The 13,540-nt window shown below is 44.9% G+C and overlaps 1 protein-coding gene across 4 annotated transcripts in view; it reads right to left on the bottom strand.

Moving 5' to 3' along the window:
* DYSF (dysferlin) overlaps window positions 1-13,540 on the bottom strand; it is a 731,032-nt gene that overhangs the window by 618,149 nt on the left and 99,343 nt on the right. For all 4 annotated transcript variants that reach the window (XM_029594483.1, XM_029594497.1, XM_029594488.1 and 1 more), the window contains exon 5: window positions 3,706-3,829. In XM_029594483.1, coding sequence (XP_029450343.1) covers window positions 3,706-3,829 — 124 coding nt within the window. The remainder of the gene's footprint in view (window positions 1-3,705; window positions 3,830-13,540) is intronic.

Here is a 13,540-nt window from a genome sequence, read left to right as displayed (position 1 = left end):
TTGGACAGGCAGTTCTTGAAGATCTATTCAGTTTCTTCAACTCTACTCTCCAGCCTCGGGCAATGTAGATGAGTTGCAATGACCTACTGCCATCCACAGACTAATCATATGCAACCTTCTGCTTGGGAGTCCCTACTTGTGTGGCTGCTATCCCACTTGTCCACGGAGAAAACTAAGATGCTTACCTGTGATAGGGTCTCTCTCTAGACTGCAGTTCCTCTTGAATCCATTTTATTGATATAAGGAAAGTGGACCCTTGAGCCGAGATGAGGTTGTTGCCACCACCAAGGAGAGGCCCTCGGTGGTCCTCGTCGTCGGGAGGCGGTTCCGAGGGAGAGAGCCCAACAGGACCTTCACCTATACCAGCCCACGTTCCCCATGGGTTGAACCCTTGGGTGCCGGGGCCAGCAGGACTTAGGTGCGGGTCTCTCAGATGGCAGGTGGAAGACATGTCAGGCATACCAAGGGTCGAGACAGGCATCAGACTACAGGAGATAGAGGCCAGGCCGAGATCTGGGCAGGCAGTGGATAAGCAGTAATGGTGGACCAGGCTGAAGATCAAGGCAGGCAGCGGACAAGCAGGAATCGGCAAGTCAAGCAAGGTCAGAGCCAGTAGGTCAATCCAAGGCAGCAGGAATGATGAGGAGCTGGAGCAGGACTAGGGCAGGAGCAGGAGCAGGAGCAGGATCCGGAGCAGGAGTCAGAAGGATCACAGGAACGCGGGGTCAGGATGCAGACAACATACACTCACCGGGAGCTGGACCTGTTGCCTTGCTTGACGTCATCATCCCGAGCTGCGGGAGACTTTCCTGCCATTGGTCCTTTAAATTGAGTCCATGTGCGCGTACCCAGGGAGTCTGGGGATGCAGTGGTGTTGGCGGCATCAGGGCACTGTGAGCAGGCCGCAATGGCAGCAAACCGCACCAGGAAGCGGCAGCGGCGGAGGGACGCTGGAGCAGGCTTCCCGCCTGCGCAGGTGAGGAGACCTGGCCCGACTCCCCGAGGGCCGGGGCGCCTAACAATTGAAGCTTAGCTTGTTTTAAAGACTGAAGAAACTTGCACAACACCTGACTATGCATGAAGGTCCATGGATTTTTTCAAAGGCCTAGGTTTTTCTGAGCTCTGAGAGACACTAGTCTTAGTGCTGTCAGATGTCACCCTCTTATGTGACTGATTTATCTTACTGTTTATGAAGCACTCCTGTTAAACAGGTAAGCAACTCAGGGTCTCACCAGAGACCTGTATAGAAAACTACCTTGAACTTGTTCGATTACAAAAGGACATTGACAAGGTAGAGGAAATTGGGTGTTGCCAAAATGATGCATGCATGGATGTTTGGGTACTTGCCAGATTCCTGTAGCCTGGTTTGGCTTCTGTTGGAAACAGGATACTGGGCTTGATAGACCCTTGGTCTGACTAAGCATGGCAATTTCTTATGTTCTTCTTATGTTCTTATGACTATCCTGTATCCCTCTGGCCCTGAAGTGTACAAGACAAAGTCTTGCCTCCTTGCAAAAAAAAAATACAATTTTTTTTTTCAAATAAGATCCCTCCTGCCTGGTAGCTTCCCCAAAACCCATTGCCCCTGACCCCCCTAACCGTTAGGACCCCTAAAAAATAAAAGGGACTGGAGTGATCCCAGTCACTCCTGACTTACTGGCCCCAGAGGTCAAAATGATACTGCTTGACTCAAGGCTCTACTTTGCCCCATGTGTAGGAGTCACGGTCATCAAAAGGGCAACCTCTGGTAGCCAGATTTAGAGCCCATGATATGGGCTCTGGAAGCAGCTCTGGTAAATGTTAACCAGCTTCAGGATTGCTGCTGCAATGGCCAAACTAAGAACAGTGGACAACAAGGTGTTGAAGGTCCATTAAAATATAGGGGGCAAATTTGCAGATAATTGCAAATGAGAGCTCATGGTGCCGGGACCCTAGCACTGGAAGGAGGAGGAAACTACCTGGCTAAAAATATATGCAGGAAGAAATATAAGAATTACATCCTAGTTAAGCTGAAAATTAAATTACAGCAATATTATAGGGACATGATTAATAATGGCCTTCCTCTAATAATATAAAATAAACCCTTATGGTTTATTCATACCTTTTATATGATTGAATATACCTTTTAAAGTGAGTAAGCAACTTCTCTGCCCATTACTAGTTTATACTGTACATATTCAGACTTCCTTGACAACAGTATCCTCTTGCTTCAGCTTCGGGAAATTGGTCTGCTCGAAGTGGTCCACCATTAAACTGCTTTGAGTCATTCTTGTCTAGCAGACAGCAATGCATTGCCCAATACCTTTGGGATCTGCAAGCTACTTTTCCAAAGGTAACTCCCTGTGGAGTTTCCCTTTGAAAATTAGTTCCTGGCAGACAGCAAAGATACAAAGGTACTGGCAGATTTTGCATGTGGGCAAAGTTTCGCAGAGATTTCAAAATGAAATCCCTGCACATTTGTTTGCTTATTTATTTATTTGAAATTATTTGTAGCCCGTGCCCTCCAAACTTCGGGGCGGGTAACATCAGAACATACATATAAATCTAAACAACGTGATAGGATTCCATTAAAATTGACAAGTTGCAGCAATTGGGTGCCGGCACAGGAACTAGTCAAGGGAGATATTTAAAGGTGAAGGCTGTGCTATGGAGAAATCTGGCTATTGGTTGAAGTTAAGGCAAAATCAGCTAAAAATAAATGTGTTTAAGAGCCGGACCAGCTACAGAGAAGGCTCTTTCTCACGTGCTTGATAAATCTCTCAGCTCAGAGGGAGGGAATTTCCAACCGTGATTGGGAGGCTGAGCAGGGAGTTCTTGTCGGAATAAAATTTAAGGATGCCACAGATCCATGGAGATGTAACGTGATGCGGCGAATTATGAGTTAAGGATGCAAATGTATATTGAATGCGGAACTGAAAGGGAAGCCAGTGTAGGGATTGGAGAATTGGGGTGATACTGTCCGTGTTATCTTGTGCCTATAAGGAGGCATGCGGCAGAGTTTTGGATCATCTGCGGGAGTCCAAGAGCGGAATCTGGAAGGCCGGTGTATAAGGCGATACAGTAATCTAAAGATGTAATTATTAGAGACTGACCTGAAATTTTGTGGGCCCAGCAAAGGTTTGAGATGGCACATACGATCTAACCTCGCACTCAGCCCCATCCCTTCTTCCACACAGCTAAACGTGCATGCGCTACGAAAACGTTCACACACCTGTTTAGCTGCTGAGTGGAGGGAACTTTTCAGTCTGAGGGATCTACCCAGGCAACTGCTTAATCACCCGAATAAATAAATTACTTTGAAAATCGTCCTCCCCATTCTGTGCTAGTTCAGGTTATGTGCTTTATTTTCATATCTCCTTAGGTAGCAGGCTCTATGTTTATGAAATAAAAAATTGTCATCAGCTCTGTATAAGTACAAAATCCTAGTGTCTTCCTTCCAGCTATGTCTCTTGACAGCAAGAAACCCTGCACAGTATACAGTATATGCTAGCATACAATTTGGAACTTTATTTATTTATTTCTATATTTGTTTATTGCTACTTATATGCCACCAATGCCAGAGGCTCTAGGCAGCTTACGAAATAACTTACATAAAGATAAAAAACATGCAACATACATGACAGATGGTCACACTAACCAAATACCCTTTAGTGGCATTAAGAACAGGTTTTGCTATGAATAAATTTCACAGAACATCCTCCTTACCAGTGAGTGATTCCAGCTCAGAAGCAGCAGCAGCAGCAGGGGTGGGGTCAGGAGGAGAAGGTGGTGGGAACACTGGAGCCGCTCCAGGTGGGGGGAAGTAAGATATTTGCAGAGTTATGAAAGCCTGCAAAATAAAGCAGATTGGTTAAAAATAAAAATGTGCATGCTAACAGGAAGAAAGTGGTACTTGATATACACTTAGAGGTCCATAAACTTTATCCAGCTAACTTAGCCGGAGACAGTGGAAAAACTGGATTTAAAGCCTCAGCTCACAAGAGAATTGATCACCAACACAGAATAGCAAGAGTAGTCCCACAGAAGGGTTCCATCTTTTCCATATCTACCATACAGGTCTTCATACAAAGCTAAACAGGAGGCATATATATGTTACCCCGTTTAAGACCCTAGGATCTTGCTCAGCACATCCATTACCACATTGGAAAGTGAACTATATGGCAGGAAGCCCTGCTCATCTTCCAATGTTTCGACAATGAGCAAAGAAATCACACATGTCATCAGATATGGCCCGAGAGCAGGAGATCACTCCAGACCCCCACTGGACCTCCAGGGACTTTTGGCAATTCTTGGATGGGGACCCCTGAAATTGCCTAATTAGTAATAAACGAATGCACATGTCTAGTTTTTAGATGCCCTTTCCTTCCTGCAAGAAGCAAGAGAACTGCTTGTTTCAAGGAGGGTCCTTTCCGTCAAGGATCCAGAGAGAGAACTAAATGTTCTGTGTAAGATCAAGGAGACCCTGCAGATCTGCTGTGAGTAAAGGAAACAGCATCACTGGGGACACCCATCCGATGTTCACCACCCTGGGGAGAGAAAGAGAGGATTTACTCTCTGTGCAAGAGCCTTTGCTATTTTCATCAGCTTGGAAGGGGTTTTTACCAACCTAAAGACCCTGCCCATCGGGAAATTCCTCTTAATTAAACCAAGAGAATGGATGTTTCCCCTTACCCTGATACTGGGAATAGAGGAATAGAAGAGGGATTTCTGCAGTGTTGCAGTTTGAGTTTATTGATGTTCACCATCAGTGCTTAACAGTAAAGCCTTTTATTTTGGACACTAACCAAGTGGCTCCAGATTATTTATTTCTGCACTCACTGCACTCAAAACAGAGACCAGCATCCTTCCCAGGGAAAACACAAGGGAATGTGCAAAGAAACTATTCCTTTGTATCGGGACCTGAAAGGACTCTTTTCTTTCCCCAGTCCAGCGAACCTACACCTTGGGAAGTAGAGGAGTTACAAGAGCTAATCAGGAGAGTATAAATAACTTTATGGCCTCACCTGTGCTAGACTGGTACACCGGGGTTGGGGTTACACTAATATTTCTGAAACATCAATAAAATATTTCAAAACATCTGATATTTCCCCCCAATCAACAATAAAAAGTTTCAAAACAATAGAAACATCAAATTACACCCAATAATAAAAACTAATGATTAAAACATTCCATGCTCTCCATACCTGGGACCTTTTGATTTCTACTCACCCTGAGATTAATATAGATTGGAGAGATAGGGCCTCACAAACTATTTCTTCTCTCTCTCTCATTCACACACATACTAACACATTCATTCTTTCACACAGTCTCTCTCTCTCATATACATTCAAATGCTCTCACTCACACTCCCTTTCTCTCTCACACACACAAGCTCTCTCTCCCATGTGCCTGCCTGTGAAAGCCTATGTGTGACACACCAGACCCTAGAACACTAATACACCACCTACTGGGCGAACAGAACAAGCCAGACTGCTACAAATCCCTAAAGAGAAACTACAATATTTAAAAGGGCTCCAGGGCAATCCAGAAAACTATAGACCAGTGAGCCTGACTTCAGTTCCAGAAAAAATAGTGGAAACTATTCTAAAGATCAAAATCACAGAGCATATAGAAAGACATGGTTCAATGGAACTCAGTTAGCATGGTTTTACCCAAGGCAAATCTTGCCTCACAAATCTGCTTCATTTTGTTGAAGGGGGTTAATAAACATTTGGATAAAGGTGAGCCAGTAGATGTAGTGTATTTGGATTTTCAGAAGCATCTGACACAATACCTCATGAGAGGCTTCTAAGGAAACTAAAAGTCATGGGATAGGAGGCAATGTCCTTTCGTGGATTACAAACTGGTTGAAAGACAGGAAACAGAGAGTAGGATTAAATGGTTAATTTTCTCAGTGGAAAAGGGTAAACAATGGAGTGCCTCAGGGATTTGTACTTGGACCGGTGCTTTTCAATATATTTATAAATGATCTGGAAAGGAATACTTCAAGTGAGGTTATCAAATTTGCAGATTATTCAGAGTAGTTAAATCATAAGCGGATTGTGATAAATTACAGGAAGAGCTTGTGAGATTGGAGTATTGGATATCCAAAGGGCAGATGAAATTTACAAGTGCAAGGTAATGCATATGGGGAAAAATAATCCATGCTGTAGTTACACGATGCTAGGTTCCATATTAGGAGCTACCACCTAGGAAAAAGATCTAGGCGTCATAGTGGATAATATTTGAAATCATCAGCTCACTGTGCTGCAGCAGTCAAAAAAGCAAAGAGAATGTTAGGAATTATTAGGAAGGGAATGGTGAATAAAATGGAAATAAAATCCACTAAGGAGTGCAAGAAGACTCTAGGTCCAATAATTTCATTTTCAACATTGTTTATTTATAGTTTTAAAGTTCCAAGGAGCACAAGAGCCTGGGTGACAGCTCTAAAATCACTGGGTAATAACATGGGGTTTAGTCATTTCACTTGAGCCTTTAATGAACATTTTGTATCTAAATAAACACCAATCTCTGACTGGATTGGAATCATCACTCTCCCATCTTAAAGCCAGTTAGGTTATCAGGAAGAGGAGCAAAACTAGGCATCGCCGAGTTTGCCTAGTGCTTCTACCGGCCCTGGCCTCACTGAACTCAGCGTTCTTATTGGACTTGGCGTTCTCACACCAACCCCACATCACGTGACTGTAAAACAACTGGAGATCAGGAGGAGAATATACCAGATATGCAGGCTCCATTGTGAGGGAGAATCACAAAAGAAAATCAATATGTTTTGGGGAACTATATGCGCCTCTCAAAACATGCTTCCTGATGTGCAGACAAAAAGGGTATAACTAACAGAGGCAAGGAAGGGAGATGGCAAAGGGAGATAGAGAGAGAGAGAATCCTGAACCTTCAGCCGCCCTCTTAATCGTAAGAAATGTATTTGTTCTATATCATTGCAACTCTTGTCTTTGCTATATCTGTATCTAACCTTTACTGCATTGATTTCTGGAGCGTAATCTAACATTGGTAATAAAACTGCTTATTCTGGCATCAACGTTTGTGCTGACTCAGCGTTTAAGTGTGGTGTGTAGTGCTTTGTGTAGCAGATCCTGTCAGGTTGTGTCTGCAGGAGGCTGGCTTCATTTGTGTTTCATGGCAGTGGATCTCACCAGGGAAGCTGCATGGGGGATACCAGCCCTTTGTGTCCTTGTGTTTTACCACTACCACACTCACACCCCACCACCACCACCCTCCTGAAAATGAATCCTGGAAAGAAGTGGGCTTATGAAAGGTGTAAGACATTTGGACATCTTAAGCTCTTGGAATTGAAGTGGCCCTTGGTCTCCTCAGTGAGGACTTCAGCCCAGGGTTTACGGATAGATGTGCCAATTCCTATGTCTCTTAAGCGTAAAAGTAAAATATCATGATCAGCAGTATCAATGCAGCTGCAGTATCTAAAATAATCATCAAGTAGGTTTCTCCCTTATCTAAATGTCTCAAAAAATCCACAGTAGACAATAGAGACTCAGTGCTATGTGCTTTCCTATAGCCATACAGTCCAGCATGAAGAATGTCTTCTCAAAAAACTTACATAAGAACATGCCATACTGGGTCAGACCAAGGGTCCATCAAGCCCAGCATCCTGTTTCCAACAGTGGCCAATCCAGGCCATAAGAACCTGGCAAGTACCCAAAAACTAAGTCTATTCCATGTTACCGTTGCTAGTAATAGCAGTGGCTATTTTCTAAGTCAACTTAATTAATAGCAGGTAATGGACTTCTCCTCCAAGAATTTATCCAATCCTTTTTTAAACACAGTCTTATTCAGCAAGAAAACCCTTGTAGTTGATTTAAAACCACTTTTACCAACAATTTAGCCAGAAATAGTGAGTTACATATAGGGTGAAAATTGCAGCACTGTTTAGGATCCAATAATGCCTCTGAGTTGCTGCTTAAGAGGAATCAGCAGGAGCTCATCTTTACCAGTTCAGGAGATTCTCCAGTTTTCATATGCTGAATTACAGAGATCTGCCCACCGTAACACGGCTACCAAAACAGGGAGGATCTCAAAAATGAACTATGAGGGAAATCTGAGGAAAGGATTCCCTAATGTAAAGGATTTCTTTGATTGTGTAATGTTGTTGTTTAAACAAAATAACCAAATCATACTGGCATCTTAAGGAAAGATCTTTTTATTGGAATATTCCAGGAAAGTGCAAGATTACCAGAAAGGCAATTCAGAAGAAGTCTCTGAGAGCACTGTTTACACAATAGGTTAAATCTAATTTACAGAAGAATGAGTTACTTTGTTTTCATAACATTTTCCTAATTGGGTCACATTAACAGACCATCCTCATAATAAGATGATATTATAATTCTATCTCCTACATATTAATGAAGTTGGGATTCTTGTAAGTCATGTGATTTCTTATGAATTGCGCCCAGAAGACAGGAATTAAACTTAAGTTTGAAATCAAATTTTTTAAAAATTTTAACCTACAAGTCAGCATTTCAGCATATTTTGTCATATCTGCAACCTTCAATAATTATACAAGTCTAATTAGTATACATTCACAGTGGAGTAATAATAGTTTTATAGGAAAACCTTTTCAGAACACCTTAATAGTAATCAACTGACTGGGCTGTTTGAATTTTTTGTCGGTATTGTTGCGTCCATCGGTGCTCGACGGCTTCGCCCCGTTTGCCTCACCTTATTCACGGCTCCTCCCACTTACCTAGGAAAGATGGCTACTGCCGCGTCTACAAGCCGACCTCTCCGGAGTCCCCGGAACAGATATGGTGCTGCCTCCCGCCATGCTTCTCCCAGGTACCTACTAGGGTGCGCGCGCGCCACCCACAACTTTATGCAACCCTTGGCGCGAACCTCGGGGGCGTTCCCCCTTATTGACGTCACGCCATCCAGGTATATAACATCTTCTATTTTGCTAGCTCGTTGAGTTAGCAAGGACTTGATTCTGGATATGCTCCGTTCCTGTCTACGCTACTCTGCCGCTTCCGTGCTGCCACTGGAAGCGCTCTCTCTGCCCTTCGGGGTAACTGCTAACCTGGGTACCAGGTCCTCGGGGGCCCTCTGCTTTATTTCAGGTGCCTTACAGGGAACAGGTACTTGCTCCTCGAGGGCCTGCTCTCCCTGCCTCAGTGCCTGTACTTTCTTCTACAACCTGATGGAATCGCCTATCTACAGCAAACACCTATTGAGTACTCTAACTCTCAGTCTATCTCATCCACAGTACTTCCTTGCTGGGAAACCTGCTGCGGAACCTCCATATACCAACGGGGTGAGAAAGGCTCCCTCTGCCGAGGTCCCTGAGACTGCAACTACCAGACTGCCTCACTACTGCCACCTCTGGTGACACACTTCAAGCTGTTTAATAAAGAACTAACTGTGTTTGTGCATTCTGAGTCTAGCCTAGTACTGTGGCTCCTCACAAGGCTACTCCCCATGGGTGTGGTCACCTGCCACAGTACCCAAGGATCCACCCAAACACCGCTCATTCATAACAGGTATGGATTGCACAAAATGCAAGTGTAGTGTTTACCAAGATATTCATTGTCACTGTTGCATTCAATGGTCCGAGGGCTACACACATGAACCGCCACTCTTTCTTTCCTCTGTTGGGCGGGTGTGGTACCTCCTCAACACGATGAATGTAACCGGTCAGCAACGTGGCAGGATGTCGCTCTACTTCGCGGCAGGATGTCGCCAGCACTGCGCATCGCCCTTCCCCCTAGGTACCTGAGCTCAACTCCTCCTAGAATTTAAAGGGACTGCAGTAGGAAAGTCCCCATAGCCCCTAGAGATGACATCACTGGGTCAGCCCTATGTAAGGGCAGCTCCTCTAAAGCAACTTGTCTCAACAACAGGTCCAACGTCTTCCAGTAGTGGTGTTGCTTCCCAACGTCCAGTCTTCATTCCAGCCTTGTCTTCAGTATTCATTCCAGTCTTGTCTTCAGTATTCGTCCAGCTGTTTTCATCCAGTCATCTTCAGGTTGTCTTTTGTCTTTGCTCCTGTCTATCCACCATGGCCGCCTGTTCTTGTCCTTGCCTGCCTGCCTTGTCTATCCATCCCTCTTCTTGTCCCTTGGATGGATATCTGGTTTGACCTCAGCCTGGACTTCAAATAGAACTGATTGCTGCCTGTCTCTGACCATTGCCTGGACCTTGTATACTCCTGACTGCTGCCTGCCCATGACCCCAGCTGACCACAGACCTACCCCCTTCTGCCATTAGTAGAGATGTCACCAGAGTCCTGCTTGTCCCTGGTACCCAAAGGCTCAACCTGAGGGGAATGAAGGCTTGTATAGGTGAAGGTCCTGAAGGGTCTCTGTTTCGTCTGGGTCTGCCTGCTGATGGTGGCAATCTGCATAGCTCCTCCCTGCAGGTAGTGTTAATCCTGCCTCAGCTTAAGGGTCCACAGGTACAACATTCATCAAATAAACCAGTATAAGATTTTATTTTTTTGACCGTGTAGTAGCAGTATTTTCTTACTAGGAGGTAACAGAGGACATTCCATAAGCCTAAGGAACCTGAAAGACTTTACATAAGAACATATGATATGCCATACTGGGTCAGACCAAGGGTCCATCAAGCCCCATATCCTGTCTCCAACAGTGGCCAATCTAAGTCACAAGTACCTGGCAAGTACCCAAACATTAAATAGATCCTATGCTACTAATGTCAGCCTCAAGCAGTAGCTATTCCCTATTGATTAATAGCAGTTTATAGACTTTTCTTCCAGAAACTTATCCAAACCTTTTTTTAAATCCAGCTTCACTAGTTGCCTTAACCATATCCCCTGACAATGAATTCCTGAGCTTAAATGTGCATTGAGTGAAAAATAATTTTCTGATTTGTTTTAAATAAGCTACTTCCTAGCTTCATGGAGTGCCCCCTAGTCCTTGTATTATCCGCAGAGTAAATAATCATTTCACATTTACCAGTTCCAGTCCTTCCATGATTTTGTAGACCTCTTTCATATCTCCCCTCAACTGTCTCTTCTCCAAGCTGAACAGTCCTAACCTCTTTAGCTTTTCCTCATAGGGGAGCTATTCTATCCACTTTATCATTTTGGTCGTCCTTCTCTGTACTTTCTCCAGTGCAACTATATCTTTTTTGAGATGTGGTGACCAGAACTGCACACAGTATTCATGGTGCGGTCTAACCATTCAACAATACAGGCATTATGACATCCTCCGTTTTATTTGCAATTCCCTTCCTAATAATTCCTAACATTCTGCTTTCCCCTTGTTAGGAAAGAACACAGAGAGCATGGGGTCACAAGCAGGCCCCCTGAATTTCCAAAAGAGCCCCTGAGTCAGATGAGAGAGTAGGGCAGGGGTTATATGTGTTGTTTAATTCACATATAATGTATACACGGCCTGGGTCCCTTAAACATTGTTAACTGGATTCTATTTGGAAAGATGAGAGGTTTAACAACCAAGAGAGGAAAAATCCTTGTGAGCCAGTAACTACCACACGATCTACCAGAGGTATTTGCTTCTCTGCAGATTTCACCCATGACTGTCAAACTGTAACTAAATTAGAATGACTAGAAAAAAAAACCAGAATAAGTATTCCTCTTCCTCCTCAGTCACTGTAAACTTTAATGATTTAATGGAGCTTCACAAAGTGCTCTGCCCTCACTGACTGGCATGCACTCAACATGCAGTCATCAAGTCTGCATCCTGTGTGCTGAATCATGCACAGTCACATTCCATTTCCACAAATGGAAATCTAGTCAGACCCATCATCACTTGAGGCTTTGTGGCTGTTTTCATCCTGTCTTCCTCCTCCCTTTCCTGACACTGGTAGGCAGCTTATATATAAATATACACCAAAAGGACAGAAAATAAAGTAGCAGAAGTAACAATCACAGTGGAATACCAAGTCATGAAGCTTGGTGTTCAGCTTTTGGCATTAATCAGGCTGATTAAGTTCGGCTTTCCGAACTTCACACACACACACAAGTAGAATGGCCCACTGGCTCCAGAATTTCAGAACAAGTTGATCTAATCCTGGTTTTACCCCATTCAGGGACTTGCAGTTTTGCATTCTCTAAGATCATGCATGCAGTGGGGGAAATCCAGGGCTGGTAAATCTGGAGCCTGTGTGCACTTTGAAATTTATTTAAACGCCGGCATAGATTATAACTTCAAGTGGACATTGACGCACACATATACAATACAAAACAGTAAGCAGGAATAAAACATAAAGATTCTCCTAACCCTCGTAGATACTACCAGTAGCAGTGACCTGTATGTAAAAGTGATATTCTTAGATTGCATATTGCAGTACGCATTGTTCCTCCCAATGAAGCCATGGTGAAACATGGTCCCGTGTCGGGAAACAAAGGGATTGTGAAAAGCACTGCAAGCAATTAAATCATAGTCACTGTCAGTGATTAAATCTTTGAGCATATTTTATATACATCTCTGCAATTTAAGTTTGTTATACGAATCCTCAGACCACTGAATGCTTTGCAACACACCCTGCATCTTTTTGCTGAATTCAGATATGACAATTAAACTAGCTGATTGGCTACTGTTTCCATGATATTTACGTTTTTACATTTTTACATCTATATCTATTGGGGTAGATTTTAAAAGAAGCGCGATCAGCCTACTTTTGCTTGCGCATCAGACTCAAGCAAAAGTACGCTGGATTTTAGTAGATACGCGCGGAGCCGCGCGTATCCACTAAAATCCTGGATCGGCGCGCGCAAGGCTATCGATTTTGTATAGCCTGCGCGCGCCGAGCCGCGCTGCCTACCCCCGTTCCCTCCAAGGCCGCTCCGAAATCGGAGCGGCCTCGGAGGGAACTTTCCTTTGCCCTCCCCTCACCTTACCCTCCCTTCCCCTACCTAACCCACCCACCCGGCCCTGTCTACACCCCCCCCTTACCTTTGTCGGGGGATTTACGCCTCCCGGAGGGAGACGTAAATCCCCGCGCGCCAGCGGGCCTGCTGCGCGCCGGGCCGCGACCTGGGGGCGGGTACGGAGGGTGCGGCCACGCCCCCGGGCCGTAGCCACGCCCCGTACCCGCCCCCAAAACGCTGCCGACACGCCCCCGCAACGCCGCGCGCTCCGGCCCCGCCCCCGACACGCCCCCCTCCGAGAACCCCGGGACGTACGCGAGTCCCGGGGCTCTGCGCGCGCCGGGAGGCCTATGTAAAATAGGCTTCCCGGCGCGCAGGGCCCTGCTCGCGTAAATCCGCCCGGTTTTGGGCGGATTTACGCGAGCAGGGCTCTGAAAATCCGCCCCATTGCGTAGATTTTTAATCATAGTCAGGCCAACAAAGTAAAGTACGCAGGAAAACGGGCACTCAGTGTTGAGCGCCCGTTCCTAACCCACGCCCAGCCACCTCTCCTGGGCGCACGATGCCATATTTAAATGAGGAGTTGCGCTAAAAAGGAGTTGCTAGGGACAATAGCCCAGGAGAGATGGCTGTCAGCGGGTTTGGAAAACGGCCGCTCAATTTTACAAGCATCCGTTTTCCTAACCTGTGCACACCCATGGTTAGGAAAACAGACGCTTATAA

The sequence above is a fragment of the Rhinatrema bivittatum genome, chromosome 1 (assembly GCF_901001135.1).
Source record: "Rhinatrema bivittatum chromosome 1, aRhiBiv1.1, whole genome shotgun sequence".
Lineage (NCBI taxonomy): Eukaryota > Metazoa > Chordata > Amphibia > Gymnophiona > Rhinatrematidae > Rhinatrema > Rhinatrema bivittatum.
This window is presented reverse-complemented; position numbering and strand designations above follow the sequence as displayed.